The sequence below is a fragment of the Pituophis catenifer genome, unplaced genomic scaffold (genome assembly GCF_029215685.1).
Source record: "Pituophis catenifer annectens isolate HBS135680 unplaced genomic scaffold, rPitCat1.0.hap2 SCAF_1, whole genome shotgun sequence".
Taxonomy (NCBI): domain Eukaryota; kingdom Metazoa; phylum Chordata; class Lepidosauria; order Squamata; family Colubridae; genus Pituophis; species Pituophis catenifer.
Genome location: NW_027256881.1, coordinates 104,883,697 through 104,906,010, shown reverse-complemented (window position 1 = coordinate 104,906,010; position 22,314 = coordinate 104,883,697). Strand labels below are relative to the sequence as shown.

Below are 22,314 nucleotides of genomic sequence, written 5' to 3'. Positions count from 1 at the left end.
AGACAGCTGGTCATTTGCATTCTTTTAGAGAGTGGTTGAAGCCATTTGGAGGTTTGACTGTGACCTCATGGTCACCTGGGTAGTGCAAATGGGTATGGAGCCTTCTTGGAACTACTGAAAGGACTGTGTTGTAGACTAGAGATAGATGATATCGTATCCCTCCCTCTCTGTTGAGAGAGGGCTGTGCAGTACACATTAATAAAGACAGAAGCCTTAACATTGAAGTTTACAGAAAACCCACACACAGAGATCAATATTTACAATTTGATTCTCACCACTGACTGGAGCACAAAATGGGAATTATCAGAAGCCTACACCACTGAGCTGAAGGCCTGCGTACCAGCAAAGATGGGAAAGAAAAAAAAAACTGAAAAGCTGTCTGCAAGGAGTATAAATCTTTCCAATCCCCATCATCCAATCAGAGCTGAAGAAACTTCATGGATCAGAAGTGATATGACTTCAAAGAAAGTCCAGTTGCCTCTTGAAAAAGTACCATTGGGACAAGTTACTAAGTACGTGAAGTGGCAAGATGGTAATGGTCTTCTCATAGTTTTTTTTCCTTTTGTAGCCTGACTGTATGGAGAGATGTATGTGCTAAGGTAAAAATCCTTTCAGAATGAGACTCATTGATTCAATTAAAATTCAAGTCTTTATTGTATATATGAAGAACTAAAGTGGAATTGAAAAAAAAAGAGAGAGAAAAGGGAAAGAAAGAGAAAGTAACATGGCTTTCTAAATAGATTATTTCAGCCATTGCTCCTTCATCCAGGAACATGAATGTATCTACACCAGGGGTGTCAAACTCGATTTCATTGAGGACCACATCAGGGTTGTGTTTGACCGTGAGGGGCTGGGGTGGGCGTGGCCAGCTCAACGTCACTTGTGTCGGGGTGCCAGTGGTGGCCAGAGTGCTCTGCCAGCAAAAATGGGCTCCCGAGCTCTGTTTTCAGCAACAACGGCCTCCTGCAACCCTCTGCCAGTGAAAATGGAGTGTGGCCCTCCCGAACTCCATTTTCATTGGCAGAGGCACTGAGGGCCAGTCCGCTGTTTCCAGGTGGCCCCGTGGGCCAGATCTAAGCACCCTGTGGGCCATATGCAGCCCGCGGGCCTTGAGTTTGACATCCCTGATCTACACAGAACAAAGTAGAGCAAAAGCACCACAGCTGAAATATTATTTCTACAAATCAGAGCCTGAATTCTCATCAGCATCCAGCTATTTTGTAGTATGATAGAATTTTTCCTGAATTTTAACCCATCCTGTGGATTGTGGCACTGCTTACCTTTGGGCTGGTTTGGGAAGAGATACATGAAAGGAAGCAAATAAGCAGAGACTGTAGATCTGTGTCTCCCTCTTTTTGGATTGGCTCTTTCATGTTTGATTTTTATGAGTTTTGAATGTTTTGCCTATTTATTTGTACTGACAGAGATCAAGTATTCTTTTAGCCCTTTCAGAACCCAAACTACTTCTAATGGGAATCCTCTCATTATTTGTATTTACATACTTTACAGGAAAAATAAGTTTTCTAGGAGCCTAAAAACAAGTTCAGAGATAGTATGCAACTATGAGGCTGCAAGCTGATCACTTGTATGTATATTAGTACAACGTAAATACTTGGCACAAGATCCTTGGAGCTGCTTTATTGGAAACACAGCTGTATTCATGTTGTACATTTCCAGTACATGTAGAATTCTTGAATGCAGAGAAAAATGCAGCCTAAAACAGCATAAGTATGTGCAAAGCTAACACTGAAATTGCATTAAAGCTTGCCAGATTTGGATAAAGGGATCACTTTAGTGAACTAGTGCCAGTTTTGTGGATTAATCTTCAAGATTGGTACTGGAAATCAAATATCTCCCACATTTAACTCTTCACAGCTCTTAGACAAAACAATAAACTAAAATAAACCCCAAACACTTGTAAATGTGTTGTATATTGGAAACTATATTGCTTCCTTTCTTATTTGAGGATCTATACTGGACATCTTACGTAGTATATTAATAAGGCTATTATAAATAAGAATAATTACTGTATGTCTGCAAGAGAAATAATCATATTTGGATTCATCAATTTGTTAATTTTTAGAAAGAAATACTTGTTAGTTTGGAGGCCTTAGAAGTATCTCTCCCCCTGCATATTTATATTATGTTGATTTTTTTTTAACCCATTAAATTAGTAACTCAAGAATAGATTATACCATCAGTAGGATCAAGAAGTATCTATTTATCTGACTTGTACTGTTTTAGATTGTAGACAAGGGACTGCAGTCTGAATTCTGTCTTATAAAATATTCTTCTGACAATTAGAAAGCATTTTAAAAAGCAAGATTCCACCTAGTTGAGAGATATTCAAGTATATAATCAGCAACCTAAAGGTGTCTTTGTCTGATTTTTTTTAAAGAAGAGGCTTGGTTCCTTTTGTTAGAAATGTGCTCTAGCTCTTGATCTCCTGCATTAAGCAAAGTTTGTATGGACTATTAGACTTTCTCAGAATCCTTTCTTGAATGTAACCCTCTCCATTAATCACCCCTTATTAGGCTGTATCTTATGATGGTATCATATTCTTCCGCTATTCAGCTGTTTGTTTGTTTTTTATTTGTTGTTCCATAATTGGTTTTTCTTTGTGGAGAATATAATTGGTTGTGTCTGTAGCATAAGTTGTAATTATCATTCTCAGAACAGAATAATGATTATTTTGAGGTTTTCCTATCTGAGTATTTAGCATCTTGTCCTAATTCTTGAAACACAGTGAGATCTAAATCAATTCCATCTTAAGTGGTTAAACTTTTATTTTTATCAGCTTACAATGCTATTTGCAGCTTTGATGACACAGAAGTTATCAGAGGAACTTATGAAACATTCATATTTGTTTCTACATCTTGATATTATTTGGTTGTGTTATTCCAAATTGCTTCTCAAGTTTGCAGCTTTGATGTAAATAAGGTTCGAAAGACAACATGAAATCCTGTTTTTAAACAACCTGTGAAGTTTTCTTATTGTTGTTCAGAAGTTATCTAATGAAGTGGAATAGTGAGACATTCAGCATGGATAAAAGGAAGTGCATCCTTAATCCTTGAAATCTGATGGTACAAGTTATAAGGATGGATCTTAACTTAAGCAGTTCAAAAAGAGTTAGAGAAGATAATGTAATCATCTGTCTCTGAATACTAATTGCTGGATGATATGGGCAGGAGAAAAGTCTTGTACTCATTACTTGTTTATGGGCTTTTCACAGATATCTGCCTAGCTTTTCTAAGGATGGAGGAATTGCTAAAAGGATTGTTCTGATCTTGTACACATTTTCTTACCTTCTAAAAGATAATGCAGATATCAAATGAGTAATCTTTAATCTGATAACGAGGGAGCGAGGAATGTACAGTTAACCGTAATGACATTCTAGCCACAATTGCATTATTTCACATCCCAGCTCAGTGAACTTTTCTGCATGTATGCATGTATGCATTTATTTTTTACAGGACTTGCAGTTGACAGATATGGAGGTCATGAACTGACTCCTGCCTTGGCTATGTGCCCTATGTAGAAATTATATGATGGATGAAAGGAAGGATCAATCTCCAGTACTGTTAACAGAATAATAGAGTTGGAAGGGACCTTGGACCTTTAGTCCAACCCCATGCTCAAGCAGGAGAGCCTATATCATCCCAGACAAGTGGTTGTCCAGACTCTTCTTAAAAGTCTCCAGTGATGAAACACCCACAATTTCAGAAGGCAATTCTGGTTAATTGTTCTCACTGTTAGGAAATCTCTCCTTAGTTCTACTGTAGGTTGCTTCTCTCCTTGATTGGTTTCCATCCATTAGTTTGTTGTTTGATTGCCTTAGATGTACTTTGAAGTAAAAAATGTTCTTGATATCTCTCTCTCCATTTTTATAGGGGGTATTTTTGAATGTGTGGAATCTGGTCCAACTGGAGCAATGGGAGCAGAAGAATTGGCCTTCCGATTTGCTGTGAACACAATCAACCGAAACAGGACCCTGCTGCCAAATACTACATTAACATATGACACTCAGAAAATTAATCTCTACGATAGTTTTGAAGCATCTAAAAAAGGTATGCTTTAGAAAGTCTTGGAGTTTGGTTGCCAGATGTCTGGGCAGTCTAAACATTTAATAGAATAAAGAGGCAAGCAAATTAGCAAATCCAGAAATCTATTTAATGAGAGTTCACATCAAGACAATATGGCCAAAATACATCTCAATGAAGTGCCACATGTTTCTATTGCACATTGGTTGTGCAAAATGCTAAACAAGCATTATTCGTTCATTTGTGGTACCAGAGGTGGGTTTCAGCAGGTTCTGACCAGTTCTGGAGAACCGGTAGTGGAAATTTTGAGTAGTTTGGAGAACTGGTAGTAAAAATTCTGACTGGCCCCGCCCCCATCTATTCTCTGCCTCCCAAGTCCCAGCTAATCAGGAGGAAATGGGGATTTTGTAGTAACCTTCCCCTGGATTGGGGAGGGAATGGAAATTTTACAGTATCCTTCCCCTGCCATGCCCACCAAGCCATGCCCACCAAGCCATGCCACACCCACCAAACCACGCCCACAGAACTGGTAATAAAAAGTTTAGAAACCTACCCCTGCTTGGTACCAATCTATAGATGGCCTGCCAAAGTTCAGTTGTAGAAGGAGATGAGAAAAATGAACTTTTCTGATTCAGAAAAGTTTGTTCAGTCATGTTAATCAGCCTGTCCCTTAATATCAGCTGTAGATCAACACTTTACAAAGCCGTACTGTATATGAATGAAAAAAAAATCATTTTTCTGATGCAGCATTTAATTAGTGAATTTTCCTGTGTCCCAAACTTCAGGTGTGAACATTTTCTGTATTTAACTCTATTGCTGTTTAAATATACTGCTCTGTAACTACAAGAGTAAGGAACTTGAAGTCCTTCACAGAATAGTAACTGACACTTCTAGAAAGCCCAGTCAACATGATCAGTAGTGATGAATGTCCAGGATTGTAATTTGGCAAAATCTAAAGGGCTACACATTCGTTTTAAAGCAAATTTCGGGGGGGGGGGGGGACGCTGTGAGATAGATATCACTAATACACTGTTTGTTTGTTTTTTAAATTACTTTCTTTAATCCCATTTATTTATCATTCCTGACAGGTGGTTCTTCAACTTGTAAATATCTCCAAGAAAAGGAATGTTCATCACCATCTAATGTAATTTGCAAGGCAATCTGTTCCATTTTTGAACAAATTTTGCTATTAGGAAATTTTGATTTCAATTTGAATTCTACATTCTTAGAATTTAAACTTTTCTGAAACAACTTTGAACTGTTCTGTCCTGCCTTCTATGTGACAATTCTTCAGATATTTTAAAATAAGTATCATATATCTCTGGGTCATTTCTTTTTCAGGGTAAAAAGTTATATTATCTTCAACACTTCTGTCAAGATTTTCATCCAAAGCTCTTAGCATCTTGTTCGGTCTTCTCTGGATAAATTTTTATGTCCCCACTAAACTGCACTATCTAGAAAAGCATGCAGTATTTTGCCTGAGATCTGACCAGGGCAGAGTGGAAATGAAAAAAAAAAAAGATTTATTTTGATCCTGACATTGTAATTCTATTGATTCAGCCTAAGGTTGAATATGCTTTTCCACAGCAATATTACTGTACACTGGTGGCTGATATTCAGCTCGTGATCTAAGAGGTCTAATTTAATTTTACATGTTTGGCTGCCCAGTACAATCCCCTTCATGTCTTTGATAGTTAGGTTCTGCTTTTCTTCCTGATGAAATTTATCTTACTTAGTTACTGGTTACTTGGTTTAAATGGTTTTTATTCATTTCTTCTGCTTTTTTCTAAGTTCCTTTCTATTCCTGCTTCTTTTGTTGTTGTTAGTTGCGAAATCATGTCCGACCCATTGGACAATGTTCCTCCAGGCCTTCCTGTTCTCTACCATCCTCTGAAGTCCATTTAAGCCCACACTTATTACTTCAGCCACCTCGTTCTCTGTCGGCCCCTTCTTCTTTTGCCCTCAATCTTTCCCAGCATTAGGTTCTTCTCCAATGAGTCCTTCCTTCTCATTAGGTGGCCAATATATATATATATATTAATTTGATTTATATGCCGCCCTTCTCCGGAGACTCAGGGCGGCTTACAATGCGTTAAGCAATAGCCTTCATACTTTTGTATATTTTTATACAAAGTCAGCTTATTGCCCCCACAAACTGGGTCCTCATTTCACCTACCTTAGAAAGGATGGAAGGCTGAGTCAACCTTGAGCCTTGGAGAGATTCGAACCAGCAGTAATTGCAGGCAGCTGTATTAATAACAGGGTGCTTAGACCACTGTACCATCAAGGCTCTTGTAATTTGAGTTTCTTCTTCAGGATCTGGCCTTCTAAAGAGCAGTCAGGGTTGATCTCCTCTAGGACTGACTGATTTGATCGCCTTGCAGTCCAAGGGACTTGCAGGAGTCTTCTCCAGCACCATAGTTTAAAGGCCTCAATTCTTTAGTGCTCAGCCTTTCTTATAGTCCAACTTTCACAGCCATACATTGCAACTGGGAAAACCATAGCCTTGACTATAACCTGCTTCTTTACATCATCTAAAATTTTGATAATGTTTTAAATTTTGATATTTATTTTGGTAACATTTTTTCTAACTTCATCCAAATAGTTTATAAATTTCTTGACTAGCCAAGTCCAACCTTGGAGTCCTGTGTTAGGCTGTTTGACATTCCAGCTTGACATGGAATCATTGGAATATTCCTGTTGGATATGATTGTTCAACCAACACAAAATAGAAGGGGAAAAAAAGCAAAACATAAAAATCCATGCATTGTCAAAAAAAATTTCTCGGTCATTATTTTAAAAGCAATAAAAGTATAAATTAAAAAAAAAAAAACAGGCCATGGAGGAAAATCTATTGAAAAACTGCCCCTCCAGTCCTACTAATGGAAGTCTCTTTTTCTCATAAATGGTGCAACATTACAGCCTACAAGCCCCTGGCTATCAAATCTATCATTACCTGCAAAAACACAGATAACAACAGACAACAGCAAAAAAATGATACACAATATGGCTACCCTTTTGGAGATTTCAATGTGTAATTCTGCATTCATAAACCTAGTGATTGTCTAGATTTTTGCAGATAACCAGCAGCAAAATGGAGAGTTATAACACAATAAGTGCCCCATTGGAAGAACTGAAGAATGATGTTAGGGTCAGATTATTATGGAGGGAATCTATCTATCTAGTCTCAATGGGTTGACAATGACTTAGTGGCATGGAATCATATTTGTTAATAGCTCTGTATGAACCTATGTGGCTGGACACGATATTTTTCCTTCAGTATCTTCTAGTCAGAAGAGGTTTAATAAGGTTTTATAATGTTTTAATAGGGTTTTATAATGTTTTAATATGTGATAATACTGTTAATATGAAAAGGGAAGATGTTATAGTTGCTTGCATCAGAACTTTGCATGTTTCACAATGTTTTACAATGTTATAAGGTTTAATAAGGTTTAATAATGTTTTAATAAGGTTTTATAATGTTTTAATATGTGATAGTTATATTAATATGAAAAGGGAAGATGTTACAGTGGTTATATCTGCTGTGTTGGCAGGATTAGTCTGAGGTGCATTCCCTGCCTCTCGAGGAGCTGCCTTCAGCTGCTCCTGTGAGGTATTTCCAGTTCCTGGCATATGTAGATATATACTTGTAATGATGGCTTCTTATCAGCTTCCACAATTTCAAATTCAAGTTTATAAATATCCCCACGTATGCTGCATTCTATTTGAAATAGGCCCAGTGAGTTCATTAGTTCTGAATATAACTTCAGTTTAATACTGCTAGGCTGAAGAAGTATCTCGGGTGCCAGTTTCATTTTGTCCTTTAGACTCATAACATCACAGGTTGCACCTGAGTCTAGCTGGCAGGGTTGAATTACGTTGTTAAATCTGAGATTTACAAACTTTTTGCCCTTGGAGTGCATTGTGCCGATTCATTCTATAAACCACATCAGTGGTAAACAAGGATGCATCCTCCTGAGGTGCATTCTCCAAGTCTGACATTGTATGCAGCTTCCTCACTTCCCTTTTTTGTGCCTAACACACTCCTGCAAAGTGATTTAGTCTCCACATGCTCTGCAGGTTTTCCCATATGCAGGGCACTGCTCTCTCTCTTGTATATCCACACTGCCACAATATTTGTATGCTACTTGATTGTTTATAGATGAATTATAAAACTGCCTTTTATGCTGGTACTTGTATTGATAATTTATCGTATTTGGCTGTTGTTTAGAGACTGTATTAACACAATCCTTACCCGGCTCTAGAACTCCCAGCCGTTTGTCAGATGTCTGACACATCTCAATTGCTGCTTGTAGGCTTAAATTATGCTCCCTCAAGAGATGGCAGCATGTGCTTTCGTTAGTAACGCCCAAAACTATTTTGTCCCAAATGAGTTCATCTCTTAAGGGGCGATAGTCACAACTGGCTGCTTTTTCCTTTAAGCGTGTGACAAAGCTATCTATGGTTTCACCTTCTTCTTACTTGCAGCTGCCAATTATGTATCTTTCAAAAATAACATTTTTGAGAGGTCCGAAATAAGTCTCTAAAGCATCTAGAATAACTTTAGTATTTCTTTCTTGCTCCACAGAAAGGGTTAAGTTGTGTTTGTAAATGTGGAGGCATTCATTGCCCATCAATCTCCTTAATGTAGCAGCTTGAACTGCTACTGGCTTACCATCCAAGCCTGTAGCTAAGGCGTAGTCTTCTAACTCGCCCTGAATTTATTCCAATTGCTGCTGCAGTCTCCACTCACCCTCATGGCCTCAGGCAGAGGTATACTGTTAGCAGCTGTCATGCTTCCATTGCTTAGCTTCCGGGAGTATGCTTCAAATGTATAAGGAAGACATGGATTCAGACTTCTGGCACCATGTTTCGGGAAGTTTAATCATAAGGAAGATGCTCAATAAGCCATCATTACAAGTATATATCTACATATGCCAGGAACCAGAAATACCTTGCAGGAGCAGCTGAAGGCAGCTCCTCAAGAGGCAGGGAATGCATCTCAGACTAATCCTGCCAACACAGCAGACATAACCACTGTAACAGTTTTGACTTCTAGTAACTGCCTGGGCAAATCTCTGCAGGTTTCTTGGTATGATTTTTTCAGAAGTGATTTGCTATTGCTTCCTCCCAAGGACTGGGAGAGATTGAATGGCCCAAGGTCACCAAGCTGTTTTTATGCCTAAGGCAGGAACTCAGAATCTCCCAGTTTCTAGCCTGATGTCTTAACCTTGGCTCTCTGATCATGAATCAGATAAGTAAATATCTGCCTGCCTGCTTGCCTCCCTCCCTCCCCCTGAAAAGAGTTTAAACATTAGCCCTTATTCTTTGTGTAATATGAATTGTATTTCTCTTTTTTTCCCAGCTTGTGACCAGCTCTCATTGGGAGTAGCAGCTATCTTTGGCCCTTCCCATAGCTCTTCAGCAAACGCAGTGCAATCCATCTGCAATGCACTGGGGGTTCCACATATACAGACCCGCTGGAAGCATCAGGTTTCAGACAACAAAGACTCATTTTATGTCAGCCTTTATCCAGATTTTTCTTCACTCAGTCGTGCCATCCTTGACCTTGTGCAATTCTTCAAGTGGAAAACTGTCACAGTGGTTTATGATGACAGCACAGGTAAGCACAACTCTGGTACTTACATCTGCGGATGCTCTTAATACAATATGTATAATCCTTTAACCAACCTAAGAATTACAGCTTAATGCATGTGATCACGTTTGCCTGAAAATACAGTGAGATATTGCAAGCTATAACATTAAAAGATTTTACATATATTCCTTCTGCACAAGAAAGCTATCAGTTAAGTGTGCTTTTCTGTATATTTAATCTGCATCCAGAGAGAAAAGGAGAGAGAATTTTTCACCATAAACATGTTTATCTAGGCATCTTGACTGAAGAAAAACATGAAAATTTCATGAGAGCTATCTTTTGCTATTTCAGCTGAAAAACAAATCAGAGAGAATTTGTAGTACCTACAGTAGTATCTCTTTTATAAACCACCTTGTGAACCCAGTTGTTTACATTTTATTGAAAGATTTATCATTTTAAACCTGCAATTTGTTTTTATAAAGGGTATAAGCAAACAGGTTCTGACATGCTTATCCATTGTATTGGGAGTGGGGATCAGGCAGGGAATTTCAAAATATTCCGTCACAAAAAGGAGTTCCAACATGGACACACCCTTTTCCATTGGCTATGTAGTGCCATTGACACAACTCTCTGTGTTAAATACAAATGTAATAGAACAACTATCTCTGACCATGGAAACCAAGATTCACCTATGGAGTTCTGGTTGGCTTGAAAAAGATCTCAATTTCACATTGGAGATACCAAGTTGAGTTCTTAGCATATCTATGTATGAGAAAGAGCCTGGCTAGGAATTAGAAGGAAAGGACTACTTCAAAGAAAACCAAGGAGCCCAGTTGCCTCTTGTAAAAACATCTTTGGGACAAAGGATCACTCTATTTAATCATTTGCTTTTGGGGATTCTTTCTATTGTAGTAAATGTTCATATTATGAGGGCATATCTTCAGGAGTTGGAGACATGTGTACATTGCAACACAAACACCATCCCTTTGGCTTTTGTGTGAAATATTAGGCTACAGGTTTGAAAGAATGGAGTTTGTATTGCACTAGGCTTGTGAAGTAGTCGAGACAAGAAGCACAACCAGGAATACTAGCTCTACTTTTATTGTATGGCTATATTAAGAATATCTGGCAAGTCTGAAAGTAATCCCTCTTGTCCTCTGCTTTTGATCTATTGAAACCCTTTTTTAATCCTCCTTCAAATTCAACATTTTTTCATTAGACCGCTATCTAGGCTCTTCTTCCTGACTCCCAAAGTCTTTCCCACATGCTATTTCATGTTGTGATGTCACAATGCATGTTTCATTTTGGCATTTTAGGTAGTTAGGAATAAAAGCCTATGCATTAGAGTTGTCATAGGAGAAAGGGTCGATATCATAGAAACTTTAAATCACTGATCTTCTAAAAGTAAGTATGTTTCTGTTTACTTATATGTGTATAATTATAAGTGGTTACTATATGCCAGGGATTGCTATAGCTGCAGGAATTGCTTGGTTAGTGGCTGGAAAGTTTGTACTTTCAGACTTTCAAGATTCTGTTAATGTAGCATGAATAAAGGCAAATATACGTGTCCCAGGATAATGTTGCAGATCCAATCTGGGTTCATCACCAGGACCAGACGTTTAATTTTCCAAGTTTTTGGGCTCATGCTGGAGCCCATCCTCAGGGAACTTCTCTCTAACAGAATGTGCACATTCTGCTAGAGAGAAGTTCCCTGAGGATGGGCTCCAGCATGAGTCCAAATGCTCTGAAGACTAAATGTCTGGTCTCAGTGACTGACCTGTGGATCCTGTTAATGTAGCCTTACAATAAAATAGATTTAACTTGTTTAGTTGTGTTTCCTATCTGGCTTACCTGGGATGGTTGACACATAGCAAGACTGATTGGTGGAATTCTGTTTATTCTGTACAAAGCAGGATGGCTTGCTTTAGATCAGGGCTGTCAAACTCCCAGCCTGTGGGCTGGAAGTGTCACGCACTGGCCATGCCCACAGCTGGTTTAGTGAAGGGGGGGAAAGTCCCGATACGTCACGTGATGCCACCCTGATGATGTGAGTTTGACACTCCTGCTTTAGATTTTATCAATTATACAACATAATTTAGAAGATATTAGATCTGGACCCTGTGTGTTGTGGTGCCTGCCCTGTGGAACAGCAGCCCCTCAAAACTCATTTGACTGAACTTCAAGGGTATCCTGAAAATGGGTTTACCTTGTGTCCTTGGATTAATGTATCTGGAGATCTCTTCTAGGCTGAGGGTGATGTAGGAAAGTAACTCGTATCATTTTGTGTTATAATTTTTTAGAACATTTCTGGGTAATACATACATGCATAAGTACACACACACAGACAAACATGTGTGCGCACACACACATATAAACTCACCCTCACACACAGATAGTGAATTTTTTGGAAAGATCCCTTTGGCCAAATCTTCAGTTGTTTAATCTGTAAAGCTTACACGTCATATCTTATATTAACATTGTAGTATAAATGCTTTAGAGGAAACAGATTGTTATAAACAATTTATAGATCTGAACATGGCACAAACCTGCACAGTTAAAAACTGCTCTGTAGTCTGAGGTGCAATATAAATAATTAATAATATTAAATGGTCTGATTTATGAGCATTTTTTATTTCATGTTAACCACATAAGCACCTGTTATGGGAGCAATAAACTATAGTTATAACAAAGGGTCTTTATCTGTTATGCTATTTTATTTTTAATGAGTGTCTTGACTAACACACTATTCATCAACTCTCTGAAAATGAGATCTTACTATCAGGGAGAACTGGCTGTATCAGTGATGTGCATAAGATCTGAAGATATATTTAAAAAATAGTGGCTCTGCAGACAAGGAAAAGTGTATGGTATTTTGTTCATGAACCGATTTGTCTGTACATTTGTACAGTATCTGTATTCCATTCTGATATTTTCAACAGTAGATGTTGTCAACAATAGAAATGCTATCCTTAACAAGGATTATGCAAATCTTTATGGCGAGTGATCAATTGGATGGTCATTCATGAATAATTACACTTAGCTATTCTTGTTTATGGTTTTGTAGATACAGCTTGTGTTCTGAAGGAATCACATAGGTAGGGTATCGAAATTCTTTATAGAATGGCCTTAAATCCTCCTCCTCCCCCTTCATCTTAATTTCTCTCATTGAGGATTACTGAGGCAGAACTTTGAGCTAAAATTTAAATTCTCATCACAAATATCCATAGGATATTCACTGCAGAAGTTTTTGTGACTTATTCCTAAAAATGCCTGTTTTCGTTTACATGTAATATCATGATGAAAATCCATGAAAACAAATAGTAATTGTTGTCTAATTCAGGTACAACATCCTTGTTTTTACTGAAATCAACCAGTAACTGAAATTCAATTTACTTGAATGACAACCAGTTTTGACTATAAATCAATAGCATGAAACTAACTAGCTGCTTTTGGGCTAGTCCTCCTTTCTCAGCCTTGGGAAGAAAGCCAGGATAAACCACTTCTGAAATCTTGCTAAAAAACAAAACAAAACCTGCAGGGATTTGTCCAGCCAGTTTTCAAGAGTCAACATTGACTTGCAGGCATGAAATCAGTCAATCAATTGAAAAATAACATTGTAAAATTCTCCTAATTAGATGGCTTCTTTTCTTGAAGTTAATTCTAACTAAATTTCGATGTAGACTAAGTTTGCACAGAAACAATGCGAATGTAGCCTATTTATGTCAGTGTGGTTAGTGTTTTGCCCAGGGACGAGCAGGGGAGTGAACTCCTAAAATTATGTTGAGATTCTGCATGCGAAATATGTCCTTTTGCACTGAGCAGTGGCTCCTGCCACATAAATGTTTCCCATAGAGAGAGGTACAGTACATTGTCTGAGAACTAATTGCTACATGTGGCACACAGGCACACAAAATGTGTGAATGGTATGACCTCCAAAAGCTGTGACTACAATGTGGTTTTTAATCTGAGGAGAGAGAGAGACACACAGAGAGAGAGAGAGACAGAGACAGAGATACACACACAGAGAGAGACAGAGATACACACACACACACACACACAGAGATTTTACAAACATGATTGGATAGTAATAATTGTGTGTGTACTTAATTTTAATTATAATTTAATTATAATCAAAATGAATTCAGATATAGTGTTCTTCTCTAGCAACTCAAAGACAAAGCCTGACTTTAGCCAAGAAACAGTTGCATTCTTCTGCTATAAATGGACCATGATTAATTTATCGTGATTTGCCCAAAGTAAAGAGGTACATTTTTTTTTAGGGAAACTGCTTAATTAATTACATTGAAAGGATTTACTCAAGAGCCTCGGTGGTACAGTGGACTAAAGTGCTGTTAAGTGTTAGCACTTAGTTGCCAGCTGCCTGCAATTAGTGCAAGTTCAAATCTCACCAGGCTCAAGGTTGACTCAGCCTTCCATCCTTTCGAGGTAGGTAAATTGAGGACCCGGATTGTGGGGGCAATAAGCCAACTTTGTATAGAACAACACCGCTTGGGGGGGCCGAAAGCCCTAATAAGCAGGTATATACAAAAAAAGTATGCAGGCTATTGCTATAATGCATAGTAAGCTCCCCTGAGTCTACAGAGAAGGGCGGCATATAAATTGGACTAATAAATAAATAAATAATAATTGGACTAATATTTTATGACAGGGAAAGAAAACAAACCAATCTCATGTATATAGCTAGCTTCAGAATCTGAAAAAAGAGTTATTAAACTTAAAATATTGAAATTATCCCCAGCTGAATTGTGAAATTAGTTTTGTTTTTCCCTTTTTACATCTAGTTTTGTGGATGGTATTACAGATATATTTTCCGATGAAATAGTGTTGTACACATATATGCATGTGTGCAAACATAAACATCAGACACATGGAGCAACTTTAAATCTATATGCATTAACACTAAACTCTCACATTTCAAATGTTTTATCAAAACATAAATGCATGTCAACCAAGATGCAAATGAGTTGAAGAAATATAAGTAATATGTTTTGGCATGTCAATTTAAAAAATCCTTGGTGAGGCCCAAATAGAAATGGATTTATAACTGTCTAATTCCAGCCCAAATCAGTTTTGTACCTGTCCATTAATATGTACTGATGTTATTTCAACATGAGTCTGTACTGTTATGAAAACATTAATTCTGTGTTATTTTTATAAAATATGCTTTCTATACTCCTTTAAAGACATACCCGTTTCTCTAAAAATAAGACCCTGTCTTATATTTTTTTGAACCCCAAAATAAGCGCTTGGCCTTATTTTCGGGGAGGTCATATTATTTTGGGGCGCGTGGAGCAAGATGGGGCTCCTCTTGCTGTCTTACCTGATTTCCACCTCTGCGTTTAAATATTTTCAGGGAGGACTTATTTTTGGGAGAAGGCTTATTTTAGCGCATGTTCTCAAAAGCCCAATTGGGCTTATTATCAGGGGATGTCTTATTTTTGGGGAAACAGGGTATTTTTGTACACATTTTTCACCAGGTTCACATTTTATCTGCATTTTATTCTCAAATGCACCTTATTATCAGATACATTTCAGTACATCTTCGGATTAGAAAACCGTACTTAAAAATTGGACTGTGACTTCCAGGAAATCATTGGTGAAGGAAAGATGGTTCTGCTGAGAATAGAGTTGATGACTACTACGGAATGAGGAGCCAGTGAACTGGCTTCTCAGGATATATCCCCATATAAGGAGAAGACTTGGATTATTTACAAGTGCTTGAAAAAGCTGTTTTGTGGAAGGAGACCATAAGACAGTGATCTCTGGTGGGTTTAGATATCTGGAAGACAATGGATCACCATCTATGCCAAAGCCACAGTAGACATCTTCAAAAAGACACTGGTTTCCTTACTTCTTCTCTTAATCACGTCTCTGGAATTTTTTTTTTTTAATTTGATTTATATGCCGCCCTTCTCCGGAGACTCAGGGCGGCTTACAATGTGCTAAGCAATAGCATTCATTCTTTTGTATATTTATACAAAGTCAGCTTATTGCCCCCACAACTGGGTCCTCAATTTACCTACCTTAGAAAGGATGGAAGGCTGAGCCTTGGCGAGATTCGAACCTGCAGTAATTGCAGGCAGCTGGTCTTAATAACCAGCTTAATAACAGGGTGCCTTAGACCACTGTACTACCAAGGCTCTTGCATGTTAGCTGCTTTTGCATGTTAGCTGCTTTTTTGCATGTTAACATGCTTTTGCATGTTAGCTGCTTTGGGGATATTAGGAATCTTAAGAATGGCAAATTTCATTACACTGGGTGAGTCTCCTTCAATCCTTAGTGAAAGACATTTTTATGCAAGTTTGAGGACTTCAAAAAAAATCTTATTTTGGAATAAACAGCAAAAGGGTGTTTAGAATGTTGATTCTAGAAAGTTATAAATGGATTATGGGAATATGAAATGAGGTTTGAAATTAATTACAAGAATCCTTTCTGTGAGTGGTTTAAAATTCTATAAAGCATTAAGATTTTGAAATTAAATGTACAAAACCTTCGCATGGGAAAATTCTGTTTATTAGAAAAAAACATGATAAAATGGGACTTTGAAGGTTGGATACTAGAGGGAACCAATAACTAATAATTTAAGGAGAAGAGCTGCATTAATACAGAAGGGAGCAAAATAACTTTGGAAGAATTCAAGGATATTTGGGAACAATTCACTCAAAAATTATTCTTAAAATTATCTGCATTCATAAAACTGGATTTTAAAATGGTTATAGAAGAGGAGCAAGTTTTACTGAACAAGACTGAGCCTGAGGTTTATTCAGATGTGGATTTTAAAAAGGACAGATTACACTGGACATGCAAATGAAACTGGCTAATGTTTTAATAATTAACAGAAATATGCAAATAATAAACCAGAAGAATGACTTACTTATTTTGGATTTACAAAGGAGATCTGTTAAAATTTTGAAAAGCTTTCTGAGAAGAAATGAAGAGAAAATGAAAAGAAATCAAGTTCTGGGAGCCATTTAAAGGATTAAAGTTCAAAGGGAAGGAATATAATCTAGGTTTATATGATCAAGGTTAAACATATACATTACTGTTTCTGGTAACTCTTATTGGATATTTGGCAGAATGACAAGGTTTCAAAGATTTGTTTCTATACAAACAATTAGAAGTGGGAAGAAGTTGTTTTTTTATTGTAGAAAAAGTGATAAGTTACTGTGTTAAAAATAAAATAAAAAGTATAAAAAATATTTATTTATTCATTTATTCATTCATTTATTCATTTATTCATTACATTTCTCTATTGCCCAACTCACCTAAGTGACAAATTGGTTTATCTGATTAAGGTTTATATATGTGTGTGTGTGTTATTTCTGATAACTTTTAATGGACTTCTGCTGATTAGAACAGAATAATAAGGCTCTAAGAATTTATTTATAGATAAGATATTTTTCTTTATTTTTTTAGAACTTTATTTCATTTTCAAGCAATATCAGGTACTTTGATTAACAGAAATCCTAGATACTTACAAAGAAAGAAAAAAATAGAAAATATAAAAAAATATCTACTACAATGTAAACAAAAAAGTACAGTACTTTACCAGTGAAAATTTACCTTATATAAAGCATATACCAAATTATAATCTATTGCCATTAAAGTAAACCATAAAAATCCAATCAAATTTAATGAAAACTGTGGTTTCTGGTTTTGAAATCTCATTACTTTGATTGGGAGCCACCCAGAGTTTGTTGTAAGATGGGCAATTATGAAATAATAAATAACATAATTAAATTTGAATATTATCTGTGATTTTTTTGAAATCAGAAATGAACCACAAATGAAAAAATGATCCTTTTTTTGACAACTTCTTCAGCATTGAAAGAATAATTTTGATACATGTATGTCACTCTAACAAAAGTCTAATGCCAACTACAGTATATATAATCTTCCATTGTGATCCTTGCATTGAAGCTGAAATGAATCCACCGAGTCTCTCTAATTGCTGCCAGTTTGTAGGCTGTATGAGATTACCAGGATCTGTATCCTTTAATCCATATGATGGTTCTCCTATTTCTGATTGCAATAATAACCTATACAAATCTGACATTTTTCCTTTTGGTTATTCTAAACAATGAAATATTGAATTCCTGAAATTGTAAGGCTGTAATTGCCAAATATCTAATATTCCTATTGCCCTAAAAGGGTTTAAGTTGATGCCAAAAAAAAACCATTCATTAAGTGATAAGCACAGTATTAGTATAAAAATCATTTAGTACATAAAGATTGCATACTTAAAAAAGTTTCATTTGGGCCAAACCATAATAATTATCCAGGTCTAAAACTATTAACAAAAAAGTTAAAGGACAAACATCCTTTATCAAAACTATAACTGAATTTATTCTTCCAAATATGAAGCATTGTTTTAATAAAAACATTTTGAATCTATTTTATTCTAGAAAAAATATTTTGGATGAAAAGGACACTAAGTTATAAACTTATTTGACTTTAACATAATTTCAATTTGAATCCATTGTTTGGAAGAGTCTTCCATAGTAAATCCTAAACTCTAATCTTACTTCTTGATAATATATTAACAAATTTGATATATGCCAACTTTCTCGTTTCTTGAGGTCTATATAGAAGCCTCTTATTTATTCTCATTTTTTTTAGCTTAAAAGCAAAAGCTTTCTATTTTTCTCTCTCTCCAATGTCTTAAAGCCTGTTCTAGAATTACCAGGAGGCATTGTAATAAAAAGTTCAGTCATGTGAAATTTTTATCTTCACTGCTACAATTCACCCTAAAATATTGAAATTCTTTGAAACCCAATTTTTTGTGTCCTTTTTTAAATTTCTTCTACATTGGCATATAGGGTCCTTTTTTTGTAAAATTGTTATTAATATTTTTAGTAGTAGTAATGTTTAAATATTTTAAAGATTTATATACTATTGGAATCCTGAAAATATGGAAATTTCCTTTTGAGTTTTTGGAAGAGTATAAAAAAAATCAGATGTGATTTACGTAACTTAACTGATATGCCTGACACCTCTGTAAATTTCTTTAATATAAATAGCTGAATAAGAAGCATTTGAGAAAGACAAAATCTTATCATTTGCAAATAGATACATCTTAACTCCCATTTTATCCTAGAAATCTGATCTGGATTTGAATGCTATTGCCAATACTTCTGTGGCTTAGTTGAATAATAAAAATAATGGTAAACCCACCTTGGTGCCTCTTAAAATTATAATGAGATCTGAATCATAGCTCTTAAGTCATATCTGAGCTTACCATAAATACATACAATTGTCTTACAAAGCAAGCCCAAAATTTAAATTTATTTAATAATTGTTTTAAAAATTGGATATATCTAAAGAACAAATATTTAGAGACAATTTATTAATTTAATGAACTGTTTATTATTTAATAGTTGTCTAATAAAGATAAAAGTTTCCCCTTTCCAGTCCTATCTGACTTTAGGGTGTGATGCTTATCTCTGTTTCTTAGTCAAGGGAGGCAGCATTGTCCAAAGATATTTCCATGGTCATGTAGGCATCATGACTACAAGTATATGCCAAAGGTGCATGGAATGCTGTTAACTTTCCAATGAAATGGTACTTATTTATCTACTTTCATTTGTATGCTTTTGAATTGCTAGGTTGGCAGGAGCTGGTGCAAGTAACGGGAGCTCACTTTATTGGGTAGCGCTGGGGTCTTGAACCCGGATCGTCAGCTTTCCAGTGACAAGCTCAGCATCTTTAATGGCTGAGTCATCATGCCCCCTGCAGTTGTCTAATACTGTAGATATATTTTGATTTTGAAAAAAGACAGATTAATCCATACAATTAATTTTACCTTTAATCATTTTTAGTTGATAGCTAACAGTGTAGTGAACAGTTAATGGTCCAGATTAAGACGTTAAATAGGAATATAAGGTAACAATTTAAGGATCAAAATTATCTAAGATGCCAGTAAAGGATTTCTTTCATGCAAAGCATTGCATAAAAATAAAAATTATGTATTAAAATTTGTTTAAATTCTTCATAAAATCTGCATGGCCATTGTCAGAGCCAGGAGATTTTCCATTTGGAGTAGCTTTAAAAAATACAGAAATTTCTGAAAAAAATAAATAAATTCTTCAGGACCATTTGTGGGACTATTAATCTATTTAAGTATTTATTTATTTATAAATAAATGAGATATGGGGAAAAAAGATCCTCTGTTGTAGTATTGCAGAAGGTTATAAATTACTGAAATTTTATTTTTCATGATAAAGAGGGAAGTAATTTATTTCTTTATATATCTTTTCTTTTTTTAAAATTTACTATTAAATAAATAAATAATAGAAAAAAAATTCCTCTTACTTTTCACCTGCTTTTTATATTTTTCTTACTTTGTGTTAGTTTTTATTTTTTATTTTTATCTTTAATCAAAATTATTATTATTATTATTTTAAAAAAGAAAAGAAAACTGGCATGGTGTGACATTTTTTCCCCAATCTAGACCATCAGAAGTATTGTAGTTGGCATTTGAGTTATACTCTACTGTCACTGAAAATGGGCAATACACTGTACATTACTTGTGAAAATCATATATATTTTAAAAAAATCTAGGAAACTGAGATATATATACAGTATTTAAAACTGCATTGGTAATATATCAATTCATCACAATCTGCATCTGCAAAATATTTTTTTAAAAAATTAGGGCTGCTTCTTTTATACCAGAGCTTTTAAAGGCAAGGCTTGATTTCTTACTGCATTTCAATGTTTTTAAGAAAAGTTCAAGAAATAATAAACGACATGCAGCTTTCTTCTCAAATTTCTAAAATAAACAACAACAACAAAAAAACCCCAGCTATATGAATTAATCTTCTCTAAACTGAAGGCGGAGATCAGCTCCATTCTAAAGAGTGCTTTGTAGGCATTAAAAGTTTTGAAGCTAGGTTTCAATTTCAACAACTGTGCATAATATAAAAACATAATATCATTTTAATTTGCATAATGATTACGTGCTTTTTTTTTTTTTTGCTTACATCTGCCATTTACTGTACATCTGTTGAGGTTTTAGGTAGAATCTAAATATTATAATGAACCTTTATCTGTCCTACATATCCTACATTTTTATCCTCCAAATCTTCAGAAATCCATTCAAGTTGCACCAGAGGTGGCCTCAAGAACTGCTCATGAGAATGTCAAATTTGTCTTCAGTAAGTGTTGCACACATGCTCCCAAGTTTGGCTTACTGTCACTCATACACTCACTGCCCTGGAAAATAGCCACACCAAAATCATACTTACTCACATCCTCAAATTGGTTCCTTCTTAATTACTTCCCCTAAGGGAGCTTTTCCTGGCCTTTATCCACTCTGCTTACATGCTTTTTCATCTTTAGGTATGGCAGCTTCATCTTACTCTTATATAAGCCTATGAAGGAATACAAAAAACAGTATTCCGGGTACTCCTCACTCTTATGAGTGTGCAAAGTATTCCTTTCAGGCAGTGTTTCTCAACCTCAACAACTTTAAGATGTGTGAATCAGAATTCTCCAGCAAGCATTCTAGCTGGGGATTTTGAAAATTGAAGTCCACACAACTAGAATTGTTGATGATGAGAAACACTGCTTTACAGGATGGACTATCCCAGCATTTTCTGGACCATCTTAATTTGACTATTTGGGAGTGGTGCAACAGTGTTGCTAGGATAGATCTTTAGTAACAGAAGGTGGTTCATGGTGTTCTGCCTTACCATAAATAAAGGATTTAAAGTTTTCCCCTGTCCAGTCATGATCAACTCAAGTTGGTGGTGCTCATCTCTGATTCTCAGCTGAAAGAGCCTGTGTGTTTGAGAGATATTTCCATCATTGTGTGGTCAGCATGAAAATATGGAACATAGTAACTTTCCCACCAAAGTGGTACCTGTTTATCTACTCAAATTTGCATGCTTTCAAACTGCTAGGTTGGCAGGAGCTGGGGTGAATAACAGGAGCTCACCCTGTCATGCAGTGCTTAGGTCTCGAACCTGGGTCGTTACCTTTTCAGCTGACAAGTGCAATGTCTTAACCATTGAGCCATCACACCCATGTTGCCACCAGTAAAAGGGGAGAAATCTGAGGCTCTGGGGTACAAGACGATAAGGTAGAAATTGCCATCAATAAGGAAGTCACATCTCATACCTCCAAAAGAAACTACAATACTGTCTTCATTTCGTTTCACTTGGAGCGGCAAACCCATGTCAAGGACGTTGATTAGTCCTCTGACAGACTCATGGCACTGAAACTCTCATGCTAATTTCAAATTACTGCTGCCCTTGAATGTGGAATTTGGAGCAAATTCCAAAGATAAAAGAAAAATATTCCAGGTAAAAAATGCCGTGCTTTTTTTTTTTAAATGTTTTTAACCCATGCATGTATTCTGATAAAATAGTGTTTGGATTTTATGAACAGGGAGTGTGTAGGTGCAGAGTTTATAAATGATTTCATTATACATTCTAACCTCATTATCATGGTCTGAAGCAGCACTGATCAGCGTACATGAAACTGACTACCACATGCATACATTTCTTTGGAGAAATGTGATTTATGATTTCAGATTTTATTATAATAAATGATAATTTTGATGATTTGATACAGAATCAGTTGATCTATATTCCATCTTTTGGCAAATGAATGATACTTAGCCAAGAGATTTAGTCAAAGAATAGCCTGAAGCTC

General features: G+C 36.0%; 1 protein-coding gene across 1 annotated transcript in view; it reads left to right on the top strand.

Annotated features, from left to right (window-relative positions):
• The window catches only part of GRIK2 (glutamate ionotropic receptor kainate type subunit 2), a 515,907-nt gene that overhangs the window by 202,109 nt on the left and 291,484 nt on the right, over window positions 1–22,314 (top strand). The window contains exons 2-3 of the mRNA XM_070953760.1: window positions 3,891–4,067; window positions 9,406–9,663. Of these exons, the coding sequence (XP_070809861.1) occupies window positions 3,891–4,067; window positions 9,406–9,663 (435 nt within the window). The remainder of the gene's footprint in view (window positions 1–3,890; window positions 4,068–9,405; window positions 9,664–22,314) is intronic.